This window comes from Accipiter gentilis, chromosome 10 (genome assembly GCF_929443795.1).
Source record: "Accipiter gentilis chromosome 10, bAccGen1.1, whole genome shotgun sequence".
In the NCBI taxonomy this organism is placed as follows: Eukaryota; Metazoa; Chordata; class Aves; order Accipitriformes; family Accipitridae; genus Astur; species Astur gentilis.
Window position 1 is genome coordinate 11,492,266 of NC_064889.1, and position 25,357 is coordinate 11,517,622.

The following is a 25,357-nucleotide window of genomic DNA, read 5'->3' on the forward strand; positions in this document are numbered from 1 at the left end:
CTTGTAACCAAAACCAATGACAAATATGTGTATTATTATAGAATATTATGTGTATTATGTATTATTACAGCACATTATATATACATATATGCCTATCTCATTTATTATCATTTGTTAGAACAGTGACATATCAAATCTTACACTTATAAAAGAGCCAGATGCTAAACACTGGAAATTGTACTGTGATATATTACAAAGCTATATTGTAAGCCCACTGCATAGGCTTCACATGCACATAAGAGCTATAGGTACATAAATAATATCAAATGACAAAACTAGAAGGCAGCTTCTTCATACTTTATTTTACAATGTCTCACTAAATATATTTACAGGACACGGAATTTGCTATAGTGCAATACATAGTAATGTTGCATAAGTACAAACTGTTGAACTTTTCTAAAAAAAATAAAGAAATAAAGCACTTAACTGATGTTACAGCTAAGTATGTAAAGCAACGTTAATAACTCTGAGTGAAAATGCTAACAGCATCTTTTCTTTTCATAAACAATTTCTAGAAACAAACCACAAACCGGCATTACATATTCCAAACTACTAAGCCTTGTACAGTACCATATCATTTAAAAAATGATTTTTTAAAAGCACATATGCTGTACTGTATGGCAGTCTTTTTCTACAGATACTGACTTACTCTTTTAATACAAATGTGATATAACCTTGGCAGTTTTGAAGAACAAAGTTATCTCAAGATATCAAACATCTGTAGCAAACTCGGATAAGCACAGCTTCTTGAGAACTTGCTTTAACAGCATTTCTTCACAGTGATAGTTATGAAAGGTTGGAAAAAGATTAGCATAAAATATTTCCATCCTTTTTCAGTTTTTATGCAAAAATCATTACTTTATATTGGTCATTATAAAATTACAAACACTTTCTATAAGTAACTGCATCTGTAGTAATGATAGAAAAAGTTATCAGCAAGATACCTAAAATGAGGCTTGCATAAAATGAGTTTGAAGAAAAGTAGGTATATATTTTTAAAAATAATAGTAAGGGAGGTAACTTAATTTAGAATAAGCAATACAGTAGTTTAACAGAGACAACTTATTAATAAATTAAAAAAAGCTAATTATTTATTAATAAATGTTAAAAAATAAAGGAATTGTAATGAGGTGAAATCGACATTTAAAAAGATACGGTGAAACATTTACTCTTAATCTTAGTTTTGGCACTTCATTGGAACAATTACTTTACCAAAGACCAAAATATGTATAAAAGGTACACAGCATCTTGACATACCTTGCAAATATAGTACATAAGTACTGGCAAACACTGAAAACATAGTTAAACATTCCCACAGATTTGCACATGCATGCACTATTCAGACAACAGAATTGTATCTATGTTCTCGGCGGTGACAATCTTGCATTACTTGGGTATTTTAGCCTATTTCTTCAGCAGATCTTGTTTCTGATTTAAGTCTTACAAATTCTTTAGCAACTTCATCATTGGTCCTCTGAGAAAGTATTCTAAGAATTGTTAACCCAGTTTCATCTACAGAGATGTTTCTCAACAAGGGGTACCAAGACGCACAGCTACCTTTCTCTGCTATGTTTTGCAGCTGAATAACTGTCATTCCTATAATGCGATCTTCTCTAGCAAAGCAGTAATCTTTCACTGAGAGGTGAAGTTCATAGGCTCCTGGCTTATCTTCTTTACTCAAAATGCTGCATGGATTGAAAATATGATTTTAGAACAAGGAATTCTGTTTAATTCCCCTAAGGAATGAACGTACTCTAGAAATCTTGTAAAAATTAAAGTGATAGTTGTAGCTTAATTTTTGTAGTTCCATTTTGTTGCAACAGAATATCATTTAGTTTTAAACCTTCTACACAGTTAACCTGTCAGATGCTACTGGTGATGTAGTCTCTGTTCACATTGACCTGAACAGAAACAGAGAATTCATCATTCCCTCAATATCTGAAATAAACATGGTTACCTTTCCCTAGAAAGTACCTAAAATATTCAACTAGTTCCACAACTATCATAACCACATCTTTAAATCAACTGCAAAAAATGAAGAAAATCACTGGCAGCAAGCCTCAAAAGGAGCTTTGCTGTCAGACACTGAGAAAGTGAACTCTGCCTTAGTCAGGGTCTCAGTTATGAAAAGGGAGGAGGAGTAAATAGGTGAGAGGTGCTGTAAGAAGTACTAAATTTAAAACTCCAGGTTAGGTGACAATTTCTTATTGCTTTAAGGATTAAATAATAGAGATAAATTATACCATTAACCATACACCATCCTTTAACATATTTAGATATCTCAACAGTCATAAAGGCCCAGATATCTAGGAGCAATAATAAAGGCTTCAGTCCAGATTGCCACTTAGGCAAATAGATTTCTAGATATATAAATAATTATTCCTGTGTAGGGAAATGTACATTTTAACCAGCTTTAACCAGACTGAAAGCTTAGTGGTTGTCATTTGTCTTCATACAAAAAAAAAGATACAAATTACTAAATAATTTTGAAGTGGAGTCTATATCTATGGACTCTGATGTGTATAGTGGCCTTAGGATGTTTTTTTTAATGTTCTTACTGGTTTAGCCACAAGAAATTCTAACAAAATTTGCATAAAATATACAATTAGCAGACAAAGAGGACTTACAATTGGAAAGTTTCATTGTATTTTGGTGACCAGGTGTTGCTCTTTGTCTTGGTTCCATGTTTCCTTTTCTTGTCACTTAGGTTAGGACCTAATATGCAAACTTCCACAAATGGCCGGAACATAGCTGTTGTTTGCCAGTGTAGATTATTAATTGCTACAACTATAAAGAAATAAAAGAAACAAAGTCAAATAAAATTCCATTGGAAGAGTTCCAATTAATTATCCAGCATGACTTTGTATAGCCAATGAAAGGTGACCTGAGAGATTTCCTATAGGATACCAATACCTGGAAGCTTAGGAGGAGCTCTGCCTGTTCTCTGCCAAGTAAGATTGACTACTTTCAGTTACAACAGTAGCAAATATAAACATATATTTTACAAATGCTTTACATTAGCAGCTCCTTTGTCTGCTACCTTCGTTGTAATTAAAAATTCAGCTTATACTAATCTAAATGATACTGGGTTTCCTCTGGAATTCAGGTTGTGCAGAACAAAGGCATTTTGTTAAAAATGGAACTTTTAAAGTCTTGGTGCAGTCATTCATCACCCAGCTTTTCTACAGCTTTTGGAAAAATAAATTATATGCAAGCAAATCAGAAGTCTAATTTGGCACATTTGAATTTATAACCCTATAACTTTGTATAATAATACTTTTAAACTGTCTACACAGAGAAGCATAGATTGTACTTACCTGTATAATCTTAACTTCTGGTGATGTTGAGCAAGGTAAAAATAAAATCCTAATCTTCTGAAGCCATACTCATAGCTTTACAAGTACTGTAATACTTAACATTTTTTATTTCATTATTGGTATGTTTTATTTAGGATGAAGTGCTTGGGGGTTTTGGACTTTGTTGTTGTTTTCTTTTTAAAATTAGCTATTTGAAAACTTACCTTTTACAGTGACTTTATGCTCACCAGTTCCAGGATGTGTGGAGACATCCACCTGTATAGATATCTCACCCACTGAATTATTAGTGGTTTGACCTGAAATAATAAATTAGTAGATTAGCACACTGTTTCTCTTGATGTATTGAGAAGCCGACAGTGAAAAAAGGTGAGCTGTATTTTCTGTCAGAAACACTTAGAAATTTCTGACATATATTTCACATTTAAGTGGGAATCAGTTACAGATTTATAAGTGATTTTCCCACAAAAGTACCTAGCAATTGCAAATGTCTATGTAAAGTGTCTATGTAAAAAAAGCCTTCCATGTGGAACGTTCCATTATGGTTATTATTAGGTGCATTTGCATCTTGAAATGCAAAAATTGGTGGTTTTGTCAAACTTTGTTTGCATGTGCACCCCAAAAATCTTATTGCAAGTACACATTTGGAAAGTTATTTCTGTATTGTTATTGATTAATCCTTTGCTGGGGGTTATGTCTAAGTAAATTACTAAAGGTTCTGCACTAGCATAGACACAGGGGCTTAAAGAAAAAAGGGAAGGTTGCAGGGATGGCAGAAGAGCCAGGAACTGAATTTTGGAAGTATTTACTTTTGAGCACCAGTGCAGGTTCTAAGTCATTTTGCACATAATGATTCCTTAAAAGGACTCTCAGTGTGTATTGAAAGGTCCTTTAATGTATCAGATAATAACAGTACTATATGAACAAAATTGGATGTGTTTACTTGTTCTTTAATTGGATGACTGTGAATGTTGAACTCTGAACTGTGCACTTGCTCCCCGGTCTAACCTCTGTGAACCATATACTGAAGCAAATTACTACCCCTTTACAACTGGCTACTGTTTCTGTGGGTTAGCAGAAGAAAGAATTTATCTTCTTTGTATTTATACAGAAAGTCCTTACCCACTGGTTCCCCAACCATATATATATATGTGAGAAGAAGCATTCCTTTAGAAGTTTTCCAGCAGCTCATGCAGGAATTAAGGAAGGGGTACAGAGAAGAGGGGTGTCTTGTGTAATCATATTGGGGAATTTTTTTTCTCCACTCTGAATTAGTTTATACCCAGAATATATTTTTTCCCCTTTATCATGTGTAGTTTTTTCTGGATTTCACCATCAGTGGCTTCCTAGAAATGTGTTCTACAGTGATGTTTATTTGTTGTGTTGGCATGATCTGTAATTACATTCTCTACACTGGTTGAACATTGGAAGGTCAATTAAATACTCTTACCCCAAGCGTTACTGCTTCAGAGAACAAGTTTTTTTCCTGATTCATCAAAATGTGGAAATTCAGTGCTCAGTTAACTTGCTCAGAATCCTTGAGCACTGTTCTGCATTTTCCACCTTTCAGGTGAGTTTGGCTTGCAATTGTCATGAATCCACTTTTGAATCATAATCAACAGTGTTTTAGTAAAAAAACCCACGATCTCGATATCTTAATTTGGTTATAGCTGCTACTTCTGAATTTTAGGATACCTGTGCAAATTTTGCTGCTAGATGTATTTCAGTATCAGCTAGAGGGCTTGGACCACTGCTTACATGTAAACAGGCAATTTGTTAGACATCAGATTTTTCATGACAAAAGTCTAGTTTCAGTAACAGCCATTAAAATTCTTGTATTTGGATAATTAGTTAAAGCTGCACTATAAAAGATCTCTAATTAAGTTGCTGAGTCATTCTACATCTTGTTCACAGTAAATAATACAAATTTTTTTTTAAGAACATCTATAAAAAGATAGGAATGAAATGACTACAAAAGCTAAATAAAATCAGAAGAATAGCTTTATTTAGAAGAGTAAAACAATGTATTATCTGACTGTACAGTAAAATTAGCTTTTGTTTAGGAAGAGAAAGGAAATACTCATTTGGTCAAGGTCATACAGTTAAAGCTGATTTCCTTTTCTTTTGCAAACATATTAGACCATGTATCAGTGAGTGGCATAATATTGACACTGAGTTTCTGCTGCTTGAAATAAAATCTATTTATGAATTTTTAAAAAATAATTGTTTGGAATGTGAAGTGCTTTATAAAATTATTCTGTCCAGAAAAACAAGATTTTAAAAAAGGCCTCATTTTCATTATATAAAATGTGGTGGTTTTAATGGAGTTACATTTAACCCAGTGTGCTGACTTGTGGGAAAACACCTTCCCTTATTTTTTTTTTTTTTGAAACACCTAAAATTCAGAAGGTAGCTTATCTGGACTAGTACTCCAATACTATATATAATATATATTTATATATAGGTTATTCTCATTGGCTTTCCGATGCTGTAAAGTAAATCAAAGAGAGTAGAGACTGGAGCTTCTAGAGCATTAATCTGTCTTGTTCTTTCGTATTGTGAAATTCTACCTTTTCAAGTTCTTACATACTGCATGGAATTCAAGCTTAACAGGTTATTTTTTTGGTGGTAGACCTTTTTATGAATAATGCTTTTGATACCACATATAGCCATCCTTGACTATGGAGTTTGAGTCATTAATCTTTTGTTCTGATTAAAAAGCTTTCATTGCCAAACTGGACAGAAGAACCAGGAATTTGTAAAATCTAAATCATAGGGACACTGAATGGATAGGATAAACTGAATGTACTGAGAGAAAGTATAAGAAGTTCTCAAACTCTCTCCCAATCAAAATTTATAATAGTTTACCACTGACTGCAGTGGAAGGTGAGTCAGGCTGATCCTGAATATCACTGAAAATATCAGCCAGCGTTGATTGCTTGTTTTAGCTTTTAGCTTAAAAAAACCCAAGCCCAAAACCTCTTTAGGAGAAATCAGGAAGGTTTTAAAAGAAAACAATTGGCATTTTCATTAGATAGCTTATGCAGCAACCTGTGGGTGATGGTAATAATGGAGTGTGCTGTATTAATCTGTAATAATGACACATTAGATTTTACTGCGACAAAATCTATGAATCTACAAGGTAAGTCTTGTTCTGTTTCTCCAACTTTTTTATTAACTATGCAAATATATCCCTGCAATGGTCTCCTAACTGATCTTTTTCTTTCCTTTTCCTAGTAGTCCATAATTCACAATAGTGCCCTAAGTAGTACTGCAAATATATAGTGGGATTAGTCATGTGTATATAGTACTGTTTGATACGGTTATAAAGAAATCTGTGTAAAAGATCATACAGCTTTATACTGAAAACAGCTGACCTTAAAATGACCCTACATTTCACTATTGGTAAGGAAACTTCTGCAGCAGAATGTCTTAGCCAGCAGAGACAATTTCTAGTGGAGTCTAGAATATAAGCATGGTTTCTTTCAGTTACCACCCCATCCATCTTGCATTTGCTTCCCTCCCCCCTCCCCACTTTCTTGCTCTCTGACCTGCTGAACAAACTAGAGATACAATTGTAGGACATTCAGTATTTGCTTATAGCAGCTTTTGTTGACATTCAAGAACTATAGCACTTCATTTTAAAGACTCTGATCTGTCTATTTCTGCTGTTTTGTTTTCTTGCTATCAGTTCTTGTAAAGTCACAGCAGGAATTAGGGATTTTGATTGCACTGTAGAAAGGTCCGTTTATCCTACCACATTTAACAAGTCAATTTAACTGACAACAAATATCTAGCCCTGCACTGCAGAGGATGATTGCACTTTTCTTCCTTTAGTACTGTAATGTATCTCATTAGAAGCTTTACAAATTTACAAATAATTCTGCCTGAAACCTTATGGTTGCTTAACTATTACTGCCTCCACTCTGAACTCTGCTTTAGATTTTGTTAGGTTATTTATATGAATCAAAATACAGCAGCCTCTCATAGGTGGGTTTTAAAGTGATCACCTGCATCTAAACTGCAGTCATTCTATTGCAGCAAACAAACTGTAAGGAGTGAAAATATTTCCTCTGGCCAAAGGTGCTTGCTCCTCAATGGACAAAATGTCCATTTAGCACCTGGAATGTCATCAATGTGATAGTTGTTATAGCCCTAATGATCTTGACAGAAGAGAGCCATTTTGCACCAAGGACCTGGTCAAATGTTTCTCAGTCATGATAGTCATATTGGCTACATATGCACACAGAAACTAATTGTTCTGTCTTCTATTCCTTAGTATGTACCTCTGGAGAAGTCTGAACTTGTGGACTTGAGTAGGGAAAATAGCAGAAAATACAAGTGGAAAAATGAGTCATGTATATTCTGTAAAACTAAACCAGAAACTATCTATATTCTCTAGAATAATATTCCTGTTAAATGCCAGTGACTTCTACTGAAATAGTCTGTGATTGTGGGCAAAAGTACATTTCTGTGAAAGGGGTTCTTTGTCCTGCTTGATCCTTTAGCAGCAAAAAGTTTGAAAAAAGTTTTCCTGTCAGGACGACTTTGGAAACTAACTTCTAGTTTTGCATAAAAAAAAGAGCCCAGCAGAAATAAATGGGATTCACAGAAAATGAGCTAGCATCCTTGAAATAGCAGGAGCAGTACCTCTGATGGAGTGTACTTTCCAGCTCCTCTGGAAATTGGGGCATGGAAACTAGGATGCTTTCATAATTTCTTGGGGGAAAAAAAAAAAGGAAAATATTAAGAGTAGTTTGTTTTGGGGGCTACTATGAGCATTGGTATGCAGCAGGGACCTCAATAAGAGTGGCAGAACACATCTGAGAAGCTGAGCTAATCACTGGACTGTTCATAGGTCTCAGCTCTGACACTCCAACTACCAGAGTTATGCTGCTATGAGTATTTAAGATAGTAGACTTTGCATACATAATTACTAAAACCAGCACTGTAGCTATGGCCAAAGTTTGCACTATCTATATATTCTAATATAGACATAGGAAAGTTTACATAACAATGCAAATTCTCATTCAGAGAATGAGAATTTCAGAGAATTCAGAAATTCACTGCAGAAGTATTTATGGAAGATAAAATTGCTGTGTCTGAAAAGGTATTGCCTGACTTATCTGTTAACAAAGTTAGTTTTTATCTGGTATTGTATTCAAATGTTATCAATCTTACAATCTGTTCTAGTTACAGTTCAGCATGGCAAAATTTGGTAGCTATAAGAAAGTGAAACACAGCAGCCTTTAAAACCGAGCAGTGAAAACCCAATAATTTGATGGTGTAAAAAAGTCAGACAGAAATACATAGTACTGAACCCTAAGAGAAAAAAAAATTTATCCCTGCACTCAGTCATACGAGCATTCTCTTTAATCAATCAGCTCTGTGCCTGTAGTACAGAGTTTGAAAATGGTTGTATAATTCTGGGTTAACATATTGTTTCATTACATGGAACATCAACTATCTTATATTCTAACTTATGATAGCAATTCTTTCTTTTGGTATTCATCATTCTTCCTCCTAGTAGTTTCATATAAAGTCCTTAAATCTGGAGAAGGCTTTATGTGAGGGTCTGTTTCTCACAACATAAAGAATGAAAGTAGCAAATTGTGTGTCAGAGAGAGAGAGAGAGAGAGATTAAGGGGGCACGCTTGCAAACAAGGATTCTTTTTCTGCTGCGAAGTAACCTAGTAGCAAAAGAGAAGAATAATGGAATATTTTTATTGTTCTTTAGCTAGAGGCATATTCTTTTTGTTTCATCCAGTAACAATTAGAGCTTTCAATAAAAACAGATTTAATTCTTTTTTCTTGTTTTTCTTTTTGATTTTTTTTTTTTTTTTACTGTTGAACTCCAAAAGCGTTAATTGTTGAAGTGTTTGTGGTCTGTGCATTGTCCTTTCTTGTTTAGTGGTGTTTGCAGGGACAATTCTAACTATACAGTCAGTAAGTAAGACTCACTTTTTTGCAAAATATTTATGAGGACAATATGCAGATGTTCTTACACCTTCCATTGTCTCTACAAGCCCTTCCCCAAACTTGCATTGTGTTCACAAAGTTCATAGGACTTGCTTGGAAACTTGTGTTTTATTCAAAACTTTCTGGTTTATTCAAAAAAAGACATCTTGGCAGTTAGCAAGCTGGATTGGTTTTTTTCCTATACCTTCTGTCCAGTTTATAGATCTGTTGAGCCTTAAGTATATAGTTAAGTTGTCAGAGTGTACGCATAAGAGAGAGTAGAGATATGGGACAAGGAGGCATAGTCAAAAATGGAGCTTTTTGGAAATTCAGGCAAAATTCAGTAGAAAAATAAGGGTTGGACTTTGTCACCAAAACCAGCAGCTGGGTGTCCAAAACCTGATGTGGATCTAGATTCATGGTCTTTTTCAGCTCAGGTTCCAGAGAACTCAGAAATGTACTATATCCCCGTCCTAATGCAAGAAGTTAGGTATCTCTGAGGAGAGAATTTATTCTGTTTCTGGAAGCTGGAATCCGTTAAGCAGTCTACACAGTGTCCAAAAGATACCAGTGTCTGTTCTCAGGTGTTTGAAAACAGAGCTCCTATTTGTATTTGAAAGGCTTTTATACTATCTGCAGTCATTACAAATAATAATCTATTATTTGCTTTGAAAGGAATGCACTGAATGTCAGAATTTATTGAATGTATAAAAACATATTGTCAGAAGTTGTTTACTTGAATTTACTATATTTTTTTTTCTTCACACAATTATTTTCCAGTTTCCATACATTCATGGTTCCTTACATTTATTGAAGGGCTGAAATGACCCCTAGGTTGAGAAAGTAAACATGAATTAAGTATTTTACTTTATGTAAAGGGAGTACTTCATTAAACAGAAAAGAAATCTGAGATTTACCAAACACCCATCTGACTTTAAATACTAATGTGTTTTGCATTGAAGAAATCAGTGCTTATATAATAATAATGATAGCAATAAAAAGGTAAGATGAGATTTGACAAAAATTAGGGGGTTTTTCTTTTTTCTTTCTTTTGTTCATCTTGGATTTTCATAATTTGCTCATTACTCAGATTCATATTACCATGTCAGTGTTTGGTATTTCTCTTCTTCCAGTTGGCATGGATCTATAATCAACTTTAGATTATTCACATTGTTCCTTTCTGCCTTACTTGAACTTTTCAGCCTTTCCCTTTACTTTATAGTTATTTGATCAAGTCTCTCTCTGTATGTCTACACTGCCTCCTTGTAATGTCTGGGGTTGTTATATTTTTATAGTTCTGGGGCTAGATGCTCTTTTAAAGACTGTTTTCTTTCTGGACTTTTGTAGCTTCTTGACTTTCTCCTCCTCTCATACAGGCACTCATAAAGTTGTTGCAAGTGGTGACTTTAGCAGTATTTTTGCCCCAAAGTAGTCAAAGATAATAAGCTAGGCTCTAAAACAATCTTTATAGCTAAATCTATGGAGGTTTGCATATTTTTGTCTCTCTTTTTTTTTTTTTTCCTCTGGCTTCTAGGATTCAGGATTTCAAGACCTTCTTTACCTCTCTGAGGATTAGAAATCTAGCTTAGAAGAAAAACAACCACCTGCAAACTAATCATCATGCATGACATGATTTTAGTACCTGAGATTTAGAAAAGCTCACCAAGTACTCTAAGCCAGGCAGTAAAACCGCTGAACAGGCAATGTTGCTGTGTGCTAACCCTATCCTATCCCATTTGCCAGCTAGCTGCTTCAGCATAAATCTGACCATTTATTTAAATACTGGACCTATACTTTGACCTTATTTTCTATATAGGACATAAGAATGAAAAGGTTGAACCAATATTCAAGCTTTCACAGTACCCAATCCTCCAGGAATTACACAAGCTATGAAGTCAGCATTTTAATTCAGAGAAACATTTGTCATAATCTGATTAACAATGCCAATAAAATACATATATTTGTCTGGGGTTCATCTGCCAATTTATTAGAAGACAAAAGATCAGGGTGACTAATCAAGTACTAACTTGATCACAGGATGCTGAGGCTTTCTGTAATTTAGAGGAAAATCTTGAGTGCATGTTTTAAAATTTTCATTTAATACTGATTTTCAGCAACTTTTCTTTCACCAGGCTGCCATGAAAAGATTTAGAAGGTTTGTATTTGATTAGAAAACAGGAATCATTTGTCTTAAGGATCACTTGATGTGAAGGTATTAAGGTTGACAGAAGATTCTGCAGCATCTGTAAGCCTCTTAATTGTACAAAGCCACACCATCAAAATACATTCTCTCCTATTTGAATTTCTGTAATGTCAGAGTGATATGAGGAGTTCAGAGAGCATAATATAAAAGCAGAATATTATTCTGTGAGTAGAAAGTACTGGTTTGAGTGTCAGGGTGGAATCTCCCCCGTCAAGGTCTTCCCCTTCATCTCTGCCTAGTGTAAACCATGCTTCATGGCTGGCAATTGCCCAACCCCGTTGTGACCCTCTGTTACCTGTACCCACTTGTAATGTCCGTATGGTAAGAAACCAGGAATGAGCCAGCTTTGATATGAGAGATGAGTATCCAGTTAGCATTATCCATCCATCCCTACATATGTGTGTGTGCATGTATATGTATATATACACACACACTGTCCAGCGTTTTAACCAGGCAGCATGCAGGCAAGTATAGCCTCTCAAGTTAACAGGTTTACATATGTAGTGAATGCTCCACTGATACCCTTAAGAAGTTATTTTTTAAAACTAATGTCATAGAACTGATGGATAGCAGTAGCTTGTGTTAATTTTCTCAAAGACTTAAGATAAACTGTAATATGCAACATATTTCTCATTTAGGTGCTTTACTGTTTCATTTAAGAAGTAACCAAAGAAATTTTCTATTGTGACAGCCTCTTAAGTGAACATTCTGTAAAAACCTTATGCTTCACCAGCAGTCTGGTTTTTTTTAATATGTGAACTTTTAAAATATTTTTCTGCCACTATTCTGAATGCATTTATTTTGATATTAGCATATGCTAGAATACTTCTACTAGTTGTAATACTGCAAGTTTCTTCATTGCTCTTATGCTTTCTGTTGTTCATTACTATATGTTCCTTGCAATTATATGCTGATTTCTGCAGCTTATAATGCAGGTCTATTTTTTTTCTTTCATGAAATAAGGTTGTGTAACACATGATTGTGACCTCAATTTGAAACTATGTTGCTGTTTTCTAAGTTAACTATCAGTTTAGTATTTAAATCTGATTCTATATATTTAAGAAGACAGAAGATAGTGAGGTTCTGCTTTGTCTTGCACTATTACAGGTTGCAAAGGAACAGAAAATTGAATTTTGATTTGGCAGTTGAAAAGAATTTCTCTTCATTTTTGATCATGTAATTTTCTTCCCTATGTTGGTGGCTTCACGAGACAAGTATGGAGTTACTGTTACAGTTACTCATTCTCATTAGGTAAATATTTTTAATTCTGCTTATTATCTTTTCTTGTTTTCGGATGCTGCTTCCCCTTTTAGCTTTCAATTGTCCAGCATAAGAATGAAGAAATCCAATACAAATCAGCTGATGTGAAAGAATAGCGTTTTCTGCAGCCATTTAAATGCACAAGTAGGGATTCTAGTATGAGTAGTTGCTAGATGAGTATTGATTTTTCTGCTTAAGTAATACAAACTCTTTAAAGTCAAGCTAAAATATATATTGTAGTCCTGCCACTATGGGTTGCTATGTTGTATACCATACAATAACAGTAGCATTCTTAATAAGGTTTATAAAACTAAGCTGCTGTAAATTTGTAGGAAAAAATATTTCTTTGTCTATTTCCAATAAGTAAGCATTTTAGATGCTACAGTGGCAATAAATAAGAGCAAATTCATGACACTGTAATGTTTGAGGTGCTGTCTTTTCATGTAGTTTGCTAAAACTAAAATCATATTTGTCCAAATGTTATTAGAGTTGATGCTAGCCAAGTGTAAACATTCACAGAATTTATGCAATTACTGAAGATTTAAGACAGTTGCTAAACTAAACCACAGCCATAAATCTCCTTTTAATTTGATATCCTGTAAGTAGTCTAAAAGCTGAAGGCATAACTTAGTTCAGTAAAAAGGTGAGTGGCAGGCTGAAAATTCTCTCTTTTTTTAGGAACAAATTTTGAGAAGCATCAGCGGGACTGGTCTGAGCTTTGAGTAACAGTAAGTCAAATATACCATAGAGTAGGAAAGTTTGTACAGTAAGGCAATAGATATGGATGTAGTTTTACTTCAGTGTTCTGAGTCTGTTCCTTCTCTTCTGCAATAGAGAAATACTGTGAGAGTTTGTTCTTTGGCTTTAATAGTTTTGTCTTGATTGTGAAAATGCGGTTGAATTTAGCTCAAGTTTAGTTAAAATCAGCTTGTCCTGCCTGAACTGAAATTTTACCTTTTTGTCTAGAGTTGTTGTATGTTGACAGCTTGTATAAATACATCAGTGTACAAATACATGGACTTTTGCAGAAACCTTTGAGCTTTCCTTGATGTTATTCTGTGTTGGCTTGCTGGCTGCCACCCAGCTGTTAGCCAGCCATGGTGTGTTTTAGCCATACAGCACTGAACCCCCACGTCCCTGCAACTGAGCAAGGTTTTATAGGTCAGGCTTGGCAGTGTGCAACTGTTTTACAACTGATTCATGCTTGGCACAAGTGTAGTGTGCACAAAAAATTGTTTGGTCACAAAAGATGTTGAAAACAATCCATATTATAGTCTGAATTATGCAAAAATGTTGTTCTGCAGTTGAATTTAGAGGAGAAAAAAAATCACTTTTACAGTATGACATAATGTGTATTATTATTAGTGCCCAATCTAAAATTGACAATTTACAGCGGACAAAAGTCCAAAGGAAACAGAATCAATCAGAGATCTGAACCTCAGGGGACCGGCTTGGTAATGGTGTAGTGATGCTATGAGATTATCACTTGGCTGTTTCATATGCTCTTTGCTGAGTTATCAATGACCACATACAGTGTGTAAGATACTAGTCACTCAGGCTTTTAAATGCTGTTCTGTTCACTAAACTGCCTTTAGTTTTTTCAAAATCCTTTAGGTCTACATCAGTGTTCACTTTGGAGACTCTAAAAGTGACCTGCTCCGTGAAATGGTTCTTGGCAGCGCTAACACTAGTGTATGGTTGAAGAAGAAGAAAACCCTGATCCAGAAGAATGTGCTTACAACAGGCAATGCAGAATTACCTGGACTAATCACCTGTTTAATATTAAATGTGAACTTCAGATAAGTCGAACTAAATTTCTTTAGCAGTTTATAATTTCTTTGTATGTAAAATTGTAAAAGTTTTCCTACCAAACAATACTGAAAATTTATTTGCAAATAGAGAATGCTGCTCTACAACTTTTACACTTCTGGGGATTAAAATAGATCAAGTGCTGGCAGATTTTGCTTATTTTCCTGGAAATAAAATTCCTTTTTTTATACTAAGGGACAAACATAGATGTTTCCTTCCTTCCTTCCCCCTTACTATCATATTGATACCAATGTTAAAATCTGTAACAATCAGAGTCTCAGCAGTATTTAATTTCCAAACAAGCTGAAACTGTGTGGCAGATCTGGGATAGCAGTAGGGATGTAATAGGAGAAGAGAAACCTCTCTCTCCTCCTGTGCCAGGCAGAAAGTCATATGACAGCATATGACAGAACTTAAGCTATGTCAGCAAGCATGATAATCTGTATTTGCTAATAGAGTTGATACAGACAACGTTTTTCTTTCTTTTATCTTTCATTTTCATAGTGTGGTTACAGATTTGTTTTCACAACACTGAGTGAGGATTAAATTTACAACTTTCACATTCCTTTTAAATGGCAAATAATTATATGAAGAAAAAAGAAAAAAAAGAAAAAGCAATGTTGTCAGTTACTCAAAAAGTTACTGCCAGTTTATGCTCTGTAGTGTCATTTACTTATTCAAACACTTGTCTGTTTTGAAAACAGTCTTGAGAGTCTGTAGCAGTGCTTTGAAAAGGAAAACTTATCAAGGTAAGATTTTTGCAGTTAACATCATTAGTCCTGTGTGATAATTTGCTTTTAAAGCATACGTCCATAACAAAACAGTCTCCTGGTGTATATGAAAATGACAATAAGAGTTTAGCTTTCAAGTATTTAGTGTATTGAAACCACCACATGAAAAACTATGAATCCCTGGGAGTAAGTCAGCATTTTAAAACTTAGGAATGTTTTTATTAATGCTGTCTAGGCAAATTGCTTTGTTTCCCGGAAGCTCTTTAGGAATGTGTAGGCACAAAGGCTGGGAATCAAAGCTCTGGTTCAAGCAATCATCCTTGTTTAGAAATGGTGCAAAAGCATATTCTTGGATAATTTGGTTATTCATACTGAACTTGACCCTGCATGTACATGAATACATGAAGTATCAAGGACTGTAACATACACTTTTACATAGCTATTATGCTTTCTAGGTGGGGAAAGTAACTCCCCCTCCTTGCAACAATCAAACAAATTTTTGCCCTTCAGTTTCTTAGAAACACTGCAGTTTAATCATGGCAAATGAAAAAATATCTTCAGCTGTTTTTAAAAGTAAGCCTGATTATTGTCTGTTTCTAGTTGTCATTACAAGAAAACTGAGCATCCACTTTCATCCACATGGTTGTTATTCAATATGCTATTTTCTTTAAATCTAAAGTATTCTTTTTTCCATTGCTTTGAGTTTAATTACATCTAACCATCTATTGATTATGGATTGGTTACCTGCACAAATATGAGGGCAGATATAAATCTAATTATATTTCAGAGAAAGTTTCTGATTTGCAAACAGGGTCATTTTAACTAAATGCTAATGATACAGCTACAGTTGTGAGGCTGGAGGTCATAATAGAAGAGTTTTTTAGTTCTTGTAAATTGAGACATTAAAGGATGATGAAAAGCTGTGAGTCACTCTTCCTTAACTTCTATTCCCAGTGGCTACACTTCTAATAATACTGGTGTGCAAATATAGGCATGCTAATGTATGCACAGAAATGAATACAGACCTCAGGCTGAAATAATGATGAAAAATCAGAAAATTCAAGTTTGTGGTTTAGGATTTATAAAAGATCTATGCTTATGGCTACAACCTGGATAATTTTTTCTCCTGAAGTTACAATGAAAGTATGCATAAAGGAAAAGCAAAATATACTAGTAATTAATAATTTTCTGCCTAAATCCATACTGCTAATCCTATTTTTGGGGGTGGGGGTGGGGGAGGGGGAGAAGAATCTATTCCTTATATATTAGTTTTACAGCAATTTTCTCACTTGTAATGTATGAATTATTAACAGAGATCCTCAGTCTACTATGGAAGCTTCCTGGGAAATAATTCCTTGGAAATAATCTTTGAGCAAGCTGCAAAACTAATGTTTCATGCTTTTTATACTGAGTAACATACTATATTTCACAGGTAAAAGCAATTGATTTGCAGCTTAACTGTCCGATTAAAACTTTTCTGATTCTCATGAGTGGGAGCAGGGTAATTCTTTATAGATCAGCAAGTTGTATTCCTTCCCAAACATATTAAGTGGTGGACAGGCCATTTTTACAAATGCCCATTACATTAAAAAGAAATCTAGTAAATATTACTATTATGCAAAAATTTGCAGTTTCTAGAATGACGAAACCATTCAGCTTGGAATATAATGCACATTATCTGTATAAAAGCAGTTCTTGTAGGTACTGTAGACATATGAAAACACTGTCCTAGATTGATAAGAAAAATGGTAAGAAATAGCTTATTTTTGAAAATAGAAGGAAACTTTGCCTAAAAGTATAACCATGAACTCTTGCCCTCTTATTGAAACCATGGAAAGTCCTCTTTTGAAATATACCATTAATGAATGGTATATATATTTTAAATGAAAAGGACTTCATGTTTCTGGTTTTTTTGGTACACTACACCAAAATTCTAGAGCAGGAAGAAGTGGCTTCAGTGTTGCTGATGTCCAGATTCAAAGTACACCTAATATCTATCATATTCTTGGATGTTCTCTGCATTGGTTTGCTTTTGGGAAAGTATCAACGTTTTGATCAGTTGGCATAAAAAATGATGTGACATTTTCAGCAGGATGATTTTGAATCTGAATTCTGAAACGCACAAAGGAAAAAAAATCTAGACAGGGACAATGCTGTAATTTAGCCTACAGCATCCTTCTATTCTTTTTGAACCCACAGATGACCTGCTAGAAGAAGTGTGTGTTCTGTAACATGGAATCAGTGTGCTACATTAAGCACACATTGCTCACAATTTATTGTTCTTAATCACAAAAGGAAACCTTAAGGGATATGTCATGCTTTTTGCAGTTATTTGTGATCAGTAATTAATATCCTCCAGCTCTGAATGTATCTAAAGCTGCCAATGTACTCTGTGAATTTACGCTTTTACTTTGTTTCTGCAATTATAATATGCACTCTAGTATGGCCTCTACAACCCTGTTTGTGTGTGGAGTGCTCCTATAAATAACCCTGATATCCAATGTTCACACAGAGCTATGGGACATATTCTTTATGTAAAGTGACAAGCTGATAAATACACTGCCCTCAGATAAGCTCCATTGATTGACAACAGCAGTTGATACGGGGTAACATCACATGGGCAAAGTTGTGACAATAAACTCTAAATACCACAGTTTTTGGAGAATGTGATTGGCAGCCAATCATTTAAAGCATTTAAAATGTAATTTGATGTACTTATATCTCTCTTATATCACTTACTTTGAGATGACTGAGTGTCTATAAACTTCTTTATCAAGGCGTCAGTAGTTTGTGTGTATAGGCTAAGAGCGTATCTCAGGGACTGTAGGTCCGGGCTCTTTTCCAGGAAATTCTTTTTCAGCCCACTCCCTCCAGCATGGAAGTATTGCTAAAATGAAAACCAAATATGGTTGTTCAGAGAGGCAAATTATCTGAGAGAGGCCTCAGTTACACACATACAATTTTAAGTAAAATTCTTGCACAAACTTTAAAAAATAACAGGTGGCATGTGTAGCTAGATTTATGATTATAGCAGTTGAGATAACTGTCATCATCTCTACTACAGAGCTTCTTTCCAAAGGTAAAAATTTAAGTCTTGTGGGAGAAAAAAAATATACAAAATTTTAATTTTGGTCTTCATGATCTCAAGTATTTATATGTCAAAAGTGGATATATATATATATTTGCAGGGTTCTTTTATCTTTTGGAGAGTGGAATCGTTAATTCTTTATCTAAAACAAAGCCTCTAAAATCAAGGCATGGTTTACAGTGCAAGTAAAGAATATATTCATTCTGTGGGAAGGGGGAATTTTGTTAAAATTTTAAAAGAGAATTTCCTAGAGTATTAAGTTTTGGATTAGCATTGCATTGTAATTGTGCCTGAAATTATGATTATGCTTTGGGAAATTATTAGAAATTCCGTGGAAGTTTCCATGGTGATTATCTTTTTGATTCCAATTTTGACCTGTTTTACCGTGGATATGCAGAAAATGTGTGTGTCATCTTTGAATGACCACATTAGGGTTTCCTGGACTGTGAAAGGAAGAGGATGGAAGAGAAAAGGAGCTCATGGGTTGGTACTGCCCTTGAACATGGGGAGTAAATTTCATCCTTCAAAAGAGAATTTCCTTTGGGGCAGAACAGCTGTACCCACAGTTCTCTATGTGCTCCTATGAGTGATGCAGCAGTAACACACTACACCAGTAGTGCTTCCTGCAAACCTAAGATGGGGGCAGATCACTCTGCAAGCGGTTGCACCAGTGTAGATGGCGATTACTGCCAGCTGTTCACTAAGGCCTGCTTACAGAACAGCACCCCTCCTTTTGCTGTCCTGCTTACACTGATAACTTGTGCTCTCTTTCTTCTTTTATTTAAAAAGAGAAGAAGAAGAAGAAAGGCTAAATTAGCATAAATACTTTAAACAAAAGATGACTCCTGATCTACTGGCACATCTAGATTTGGAACAAGTATATGTTTACCACTTTGATGTCACGCTGACTATGTAAACTATTGCAAGTACTATATTGTGTTTCCAATCCCAAAGCTGACTTCAGAAAAATTAGGATAGATTCTTCCCTTCTTCCTCCCCCAATGAAGAACTTTCCTTAAAATTTTATACAAAACAGTAGTTGATAAACTAATGCACTTAAGCTACAAAGAAAAGATATGTTGGCTACACGAGTTTAAAACCAGTGTGTTCTCTTTGCAAAGCATTTTGCAGTCTACATTACAGCTCTAGGTCTCAAGATTGATGTATAAAGCTCCCATTAACGGCTAATGAGTAAAAGCAAACAATGTTTTTTAGGAAAACACTGTGACTACTTGATGACATGCAATATTAGTCCATTCAATACAGGGAGTGTTGGGAACTGTAAATAGACAATCTATTCTCCTCACATTTTTGGAGTGTTGCCAAAGGAATATATGCAATATATGCATTTCTGTTCACGTACACATGTATACACTAAATACTTTATCCTATGCATATCTGTGACAAAGCAGACCTACAGTTCATACATGCCCATTGCATGTTAGTCTACACATTTCACCTTCCAATTCTCAAGATTTTTGTAGGAGATGAAATATAAATGTACTTTTCCTAACAAAGTCATCATTTACATTTCTGTGTTGACAGCTACTGACTGTTACAGGGAAAAAAAAATAATCTGTAGGAGCAAAACAAAGGACTTGAAGTCATCAGGCTGAAAAGTTTTATATTGTTTTAATCCTATATGGGCAGTTAGTGTCAAGTTAAGAGGTTCTGACTAAATCACCTTTATCTTCTCATCATTGCATACTTTGTATCATTCCAAGCAAATTATTTCATACTATCTGTACCAAAGAAATATCTATTGTCTTAATTTTTCACAAGTGTATTCATGATTTCACCAAGGATCTTAATCAGTTTATTAGCAAGTGTTAAAATCTGTTAATATTTCCTGCTATTGTGACAATTACTGTGAGGTTTTTTTAGTTGTCTCCCAATAAAATGTTATCTGCAGCAGCAGCTACAAAGGACTAAAAGCTCCATGAAAGCTAACATTTAAAGAAACAAGGACACCTGACCCTAATCTTCCTGAGTTTTTACATTTTTTTTGCTTTTCCCATAAATGGTAAATTTTGCATGCAAAACCACTACTATGAACATATCATTAATTTATGGAAGCAAATACAGAAAAATAATGAGTAAACATAAGAGTTTTGCAGATTCAGTTGGACACCTAATATCCTGTTCTTCAGAGATGTAAACCTTAAAATAGTTCACCTGCGACTTATGCTCTAGTCTAAGGGGTTTCAAGGTTCATAGGTGACAAAAGAGGCTTGAAAGTCACACTGACAAATGAAAGGTGCAGACACAAGTGCATAATGTTAAGTATGTGGAAATCAATGCTGTAGCCACTGCAGTCTCAGCCAAAACTAGACAAATATAACACAAGTCATATTGGTGGTTATAGAGTGCCTGTGGGTTTACAGTGCTTGCAAAGACAAAAATGGAAACTAGAACAATAGTATCAATGAACATGATCTCTGGGCTGAGATAATGAGATAACTGAGGTAACTCAATTTGAAATAACTGAGGCCAGAAGGCCAATTCTCCTAACACTAAATTGCAAAGTAAGAAGAAAAAAAAAAAAATAATTTGCTAAGGTTCTTTTTATATCATACAAAGACTGATGATATGCTACATATGTTTAAGATGAAAGATTATTCCTTTATTTTATGCTCTTCAAAGCATTAATAACACCATCATCTATTAAATTATAATTGTAAGTTGCTCAGTGAATTAATTTTTGGTACTAAAAATTAGAGTAATGAAAGGAAAAATAAAAAAGACTGCAAGCACAGAGATACTCCTCCCCACAACTCCCTTCCATACAACAATCAGTTACTTAATTTTTTAACAGATACCATATATAACTTTTACCATTCTTCTTTGGGCAGCCATTTCTTTTTTCTTCTAAACAAGCCATATTTATCTAGCATTGTAAAAAATTTGTATATTTTGATCATTAAACTTATGAACTGCATTTCTAAATCAACATAGCAGTCTTTTTTCTTGAGTTAACTCACAAGGTTTGTCTTTGTTCACTTTCTAATAGTATAAGGCCAGTTTCTGCATGATCAAGGCTATTTGCTTAGTAATTTGGAAAAAAAAAAAGATTTTGCCATATCATGTACCAACTACAGTAAGCAGGTTATAATGCCATGTCATTGCCTTACAATTTGAAAATAGGTTTTTCAGAGAGCACTATTTTGCTCAGCTTATGAATGTAGTGCACAGAGATAAGAACATTGAATTAACAGAGGATTTTCCCTATTTCTAACATTTTTCCTCCAATTCTAGACTTTTGTTTAGTAAAATGATCAATATCTATGACTCTTAAGCATTGGAAATTCAGGCAAGGTTAGAATTTGCATTTTTCCCAATTTGTATTTGTTTAGAATGAATGCTCTGAAAGGAAAACAATTAGATTCACATACTGAACAGAGGAGTCCACAGGGCTTAACACACACTACTTCAGCATTTTGTTCCATTTCTCTTTCAACAACATCAGTAATCCCCAAATATTATTTTTATTTCTGAAGGAAATGCCAGTTCTACAGCAAATACAAAAAATGGCAGTTGGTTGAGACACTATTTTGTTGCACAAGACTTGATCATGAATATGTCCTCTTATTTATATCTTCAATTTTATACTTAAGTAGCTGCCTCCTTACCTTCCCTGATGTGCTGTCACTTCAGCAGCAGACATGAAAATATGCTGTTATTCTAGAAATTGATTGCTTTCAAGTTATTTACTCCAAATAAAGATCCAGTCCAATGTGAAAAAGACCGGTAAGTACATTAAGTAATATTCCTTACTGGTTTCTTTTGACTTCAGAAACCCAATTTGTGAAGACTGTATGAAAGTCTCCAGTTTTTTATTAAAAAAAAAAAAAAAAAAAGAAAGAAAGAAAAAAAAGACGACTTTGTTAGTCTCTTTACTTTTACATTTAGGAGCATAATGCAATAACCTTAAAATGAATGGAAGTGAAAACAAAGTTTTCAGAACATTTCACCTGGCCTATGGCCTGATTCCAGAGAGGTCAAATCCTAGAGTTACTTAATCAATTACCAATGAATTAATTTGTATTTCTAGTCTTGAGACTAGCACGAGGTAAGGTTGGATGGACTGTCTCTAATATGGCTCTTTCTTTTAAAAATCTAATGTAAAACATTTATGGTAATGCATTACCAACATCTGCATGAATAAGATGTTGGGATGCATAAAAATTAGTTGCTTCAGAAGTGTTTTTAACAGGTGTATGATGAATATGATTTTTTGTTTTCACTGGAAAGGGACCACCGTGTAGAATAATTAAATGGCATCTCTAAATTAAATCCAATTATTTAGGAGTGACAGAAATTAGGTGGTGAATTCCAAACCATAAAAAGTTGATAAATTCAACTGGACATTGAATTTAAAAATAGTGCACAGTAATGCATGATATTAAAAGCCTTGTTTTCTGGTGTGCTATAAAAACCATCATACATGTTTACAGGAGCGTGCAGCTAGGAATAACCACACTTTTCAGGCTCAGTATCTCCTTTGTGGGAGAAAAAGAGCCTATACTGCAACATAATAAGCATTACTCTAAAATGTAAAGGAACAGAAAAATCAGATAAGCTTCAACCACCAATTCCTTTAAGGGAAAATGTTCTGTCTGCAACTGGTAGAATAATTTTTCTGACTTTTCTGCAAGCAGACTATTAGACATTTGCTTTCAAGTCAATACAAGGAGCTTAGGATCAAATGGTTCTTGACATATTAAAGGGATCTTTATGATTGTAAGGGACCATTCTATATTAGAATCTGTTGTTTATGTCAATCATGTGCTTGGTCATTCCAGCACAGAACAGAAAAACACGTAAATCTGTACCTTTATAGTAGCTAGTGCTACTTCCATTATTGCACACTGCCTCAGGGTCAGGCTTCTGGCTTCCTCTCGAATCACATGGTCCTGCAAAGCAAGTTAAGACTGCAGCTGATTTTGAAAGAGAGACAGTATTGTGGCCTGTCCTTGGAAAAACAAATAATCAAACAAAACCACCAAATGCCCCCCAAATTCCTATGATTAACAGGGATTAATTCAACTTCAGACTTCTTTTACAACAAATTATAACCTAGAGCAATCATGTTGTTTCTTGAAAACATAGATTGTAGGGAAAAAGAACTAATATTTAATACTGAGCATCTGTGTAGCTTTAATTCTTTTCCTAGGATGTATTATTTCTCTGTCCTGGGGGACAGGGAAAAGGTTAAATTTTATATTTAAATAATTATATTAGATGATACTGAAATAATTAATTTTATTAATAAATCTGACAATTTAACTAATGTTTGTTAATGCCATATGTTTGAAAAAAAGAAAGGATTTCCTATTAGAACATAAGTTGAGTCATAAAGTGACTATACTCCTGTGAAATCTTTGTCTAAAATAAGCATCCTCTGATTTTCTTAGGCAACATTTTAACTCCTCTAGCAAAGTGAGCAATTATTCATAGAAGCACAAATTACCACGTTTCTGTGTAAATCTGAAATATTAATGGCAAAATTGATTGGCAAACAACTGACATCAGTATCAAACATCTAAGCTCTCCATCAAGTCTATTACGGACTTCAGTAATGTAGCGCTGATTAGTTTATTGTAGAGGTACATGCTGTGTTTCAATACATACCATAAATAATACGCAGAAAAAAATTACTAGTATTCCTACCTTAGAGGTTTTTTTCAGAACTGGTTCCAGAAGGGAACACAAAGATCTCATAATTTATTTTTTGGTGATGTTTAATGTTTATAAGGCCTACTTGTGCAATATGGGAATGATACCTTCTTGACCCATCTACTGATCACTTTATCGTATAAGCATACAGTCTTTTTATCTTATTTTGGTTTTGATGAGACTGTAAAATCATTACTTACCTATGAATAGTTACTTCCATATTCAATCTTATTATAATAAATAAAGAAAGAAGCATGAGGCTTGGCCTCACAGTCACTAATATTTCATGTATTTTCTTCATTAGAGCAAGCCATTCACAGTTTCATTTGGCTCCATTACCTTGAGTTTTGACAGTTGTCCAAGATCTTTGGCTGCACTGAATATCATCTGGGGCCCCTGTAATCACATTGAAAATTCAACAGACTCACTACAGTGTGTTTGCTTTTTATGTCAATGTGATCTTATTTTCTGCTAGGACGTTCGCCAAAACCACTGTTTTGCAAAGCTAAATAAAAATTTCAATTACACAAGACATACTTCCATTCAGTTGATAAGGCCAAGCAGTTGAACGCCTGCAGCATGATTCCTTACAATATCCTATACTTGATACAAATATTGCATATTCTGTTGATAGTGGTTTCGTGTGCTCCTGTCTGCTATCTCACTTTGTATTTAATATTTTTAAGCTAAGGCTTGGATTGTTTTAATACACTGTGTCAATGAGATATTTGTCCATAATCATAGCTCTGAGGTGCTACGCTAATATAAATAATCATAATGGGAAGTGAGCAGCCCTGAGGAGCCTGCAAAAGCTTAACTGTCTACAGTGAAATCTTCAGCTGAGTAACACAGAGCATAATGGTGTACTGTTAAGCCAAAGCCATTTTTTGAAGAAAAGATAAAAAAATGTTACGAATTTAAACCAATATTTTACAATAGCCAAATCCCAGCATGGTAACAAAGGCCAATGCCTACATGCTTGTCTTAGACAAACAGAATCCTACTTATAATTCCATGCTCACATCTTTTATCACAATTACTCCAAGAAATATAACTAATAGTGCAGTTACTTGGCAGTTCAGCAAGACATAGTTCTGAATATCTGGATTTCATAAAAAAAACCACCCAAAAACCAGTCCAATTTACATAGCACAATACAGAAGAACAATTTTTCATTAGACTTTCTGTTCCAAAAGGCTTCAGTTTCCAGAAATAAGTTTGCTTCTGTATGGTCCAATTGCAATAGATGTAATATTAGCTTAAATTTTCATTATTTATTAGTAGTGAGAATGATAAGATAAATATGAAAATTAAAAAA

The 25,357-nt window shown here is 34.3% G+C and overlaps 1 protein-coding gene across 1 annotated transcript in view; it reads right to left on the bottom strand.

Moving 5' to 3' along the window:
- Positions 1-282: 282 nt before the first annotated feature.
- Positions 283-25,357, bottom strand: part of UNC13C (unc-13 homolog C) — a 239,064-nt gene continuing 213,989 nt past the window's right edge. The window contains exons 29-34 of the mRNA XM_049812315.1: positions 24,379-24,435; positions 23,196-23,276; positions 18,015-18,162; positions 3,521-3,613; positions 2,628-2,787; positions 283-1,685 (exon numbers count right to left, since the gene is read on the bottom strand). Coding sequence (XP_049668272.1) covers positions 1,400-1,685; positions 2,628-2,787; positions 3,521-3,613; positions 18,015-18,162; positions 23,196-23,276; positions 24,379-24,435 — 825 coding nt within the window. The 3' untranslated portion in view covers positions 283-1,399. The remainder of the gene's footprint in view (positions 1,686-2,627; positions 2,788-3,520; positions 3,614-18,014; positions 18,163-23,195; positions 23,277-24,378; positions 24,436-25,357) is intronic.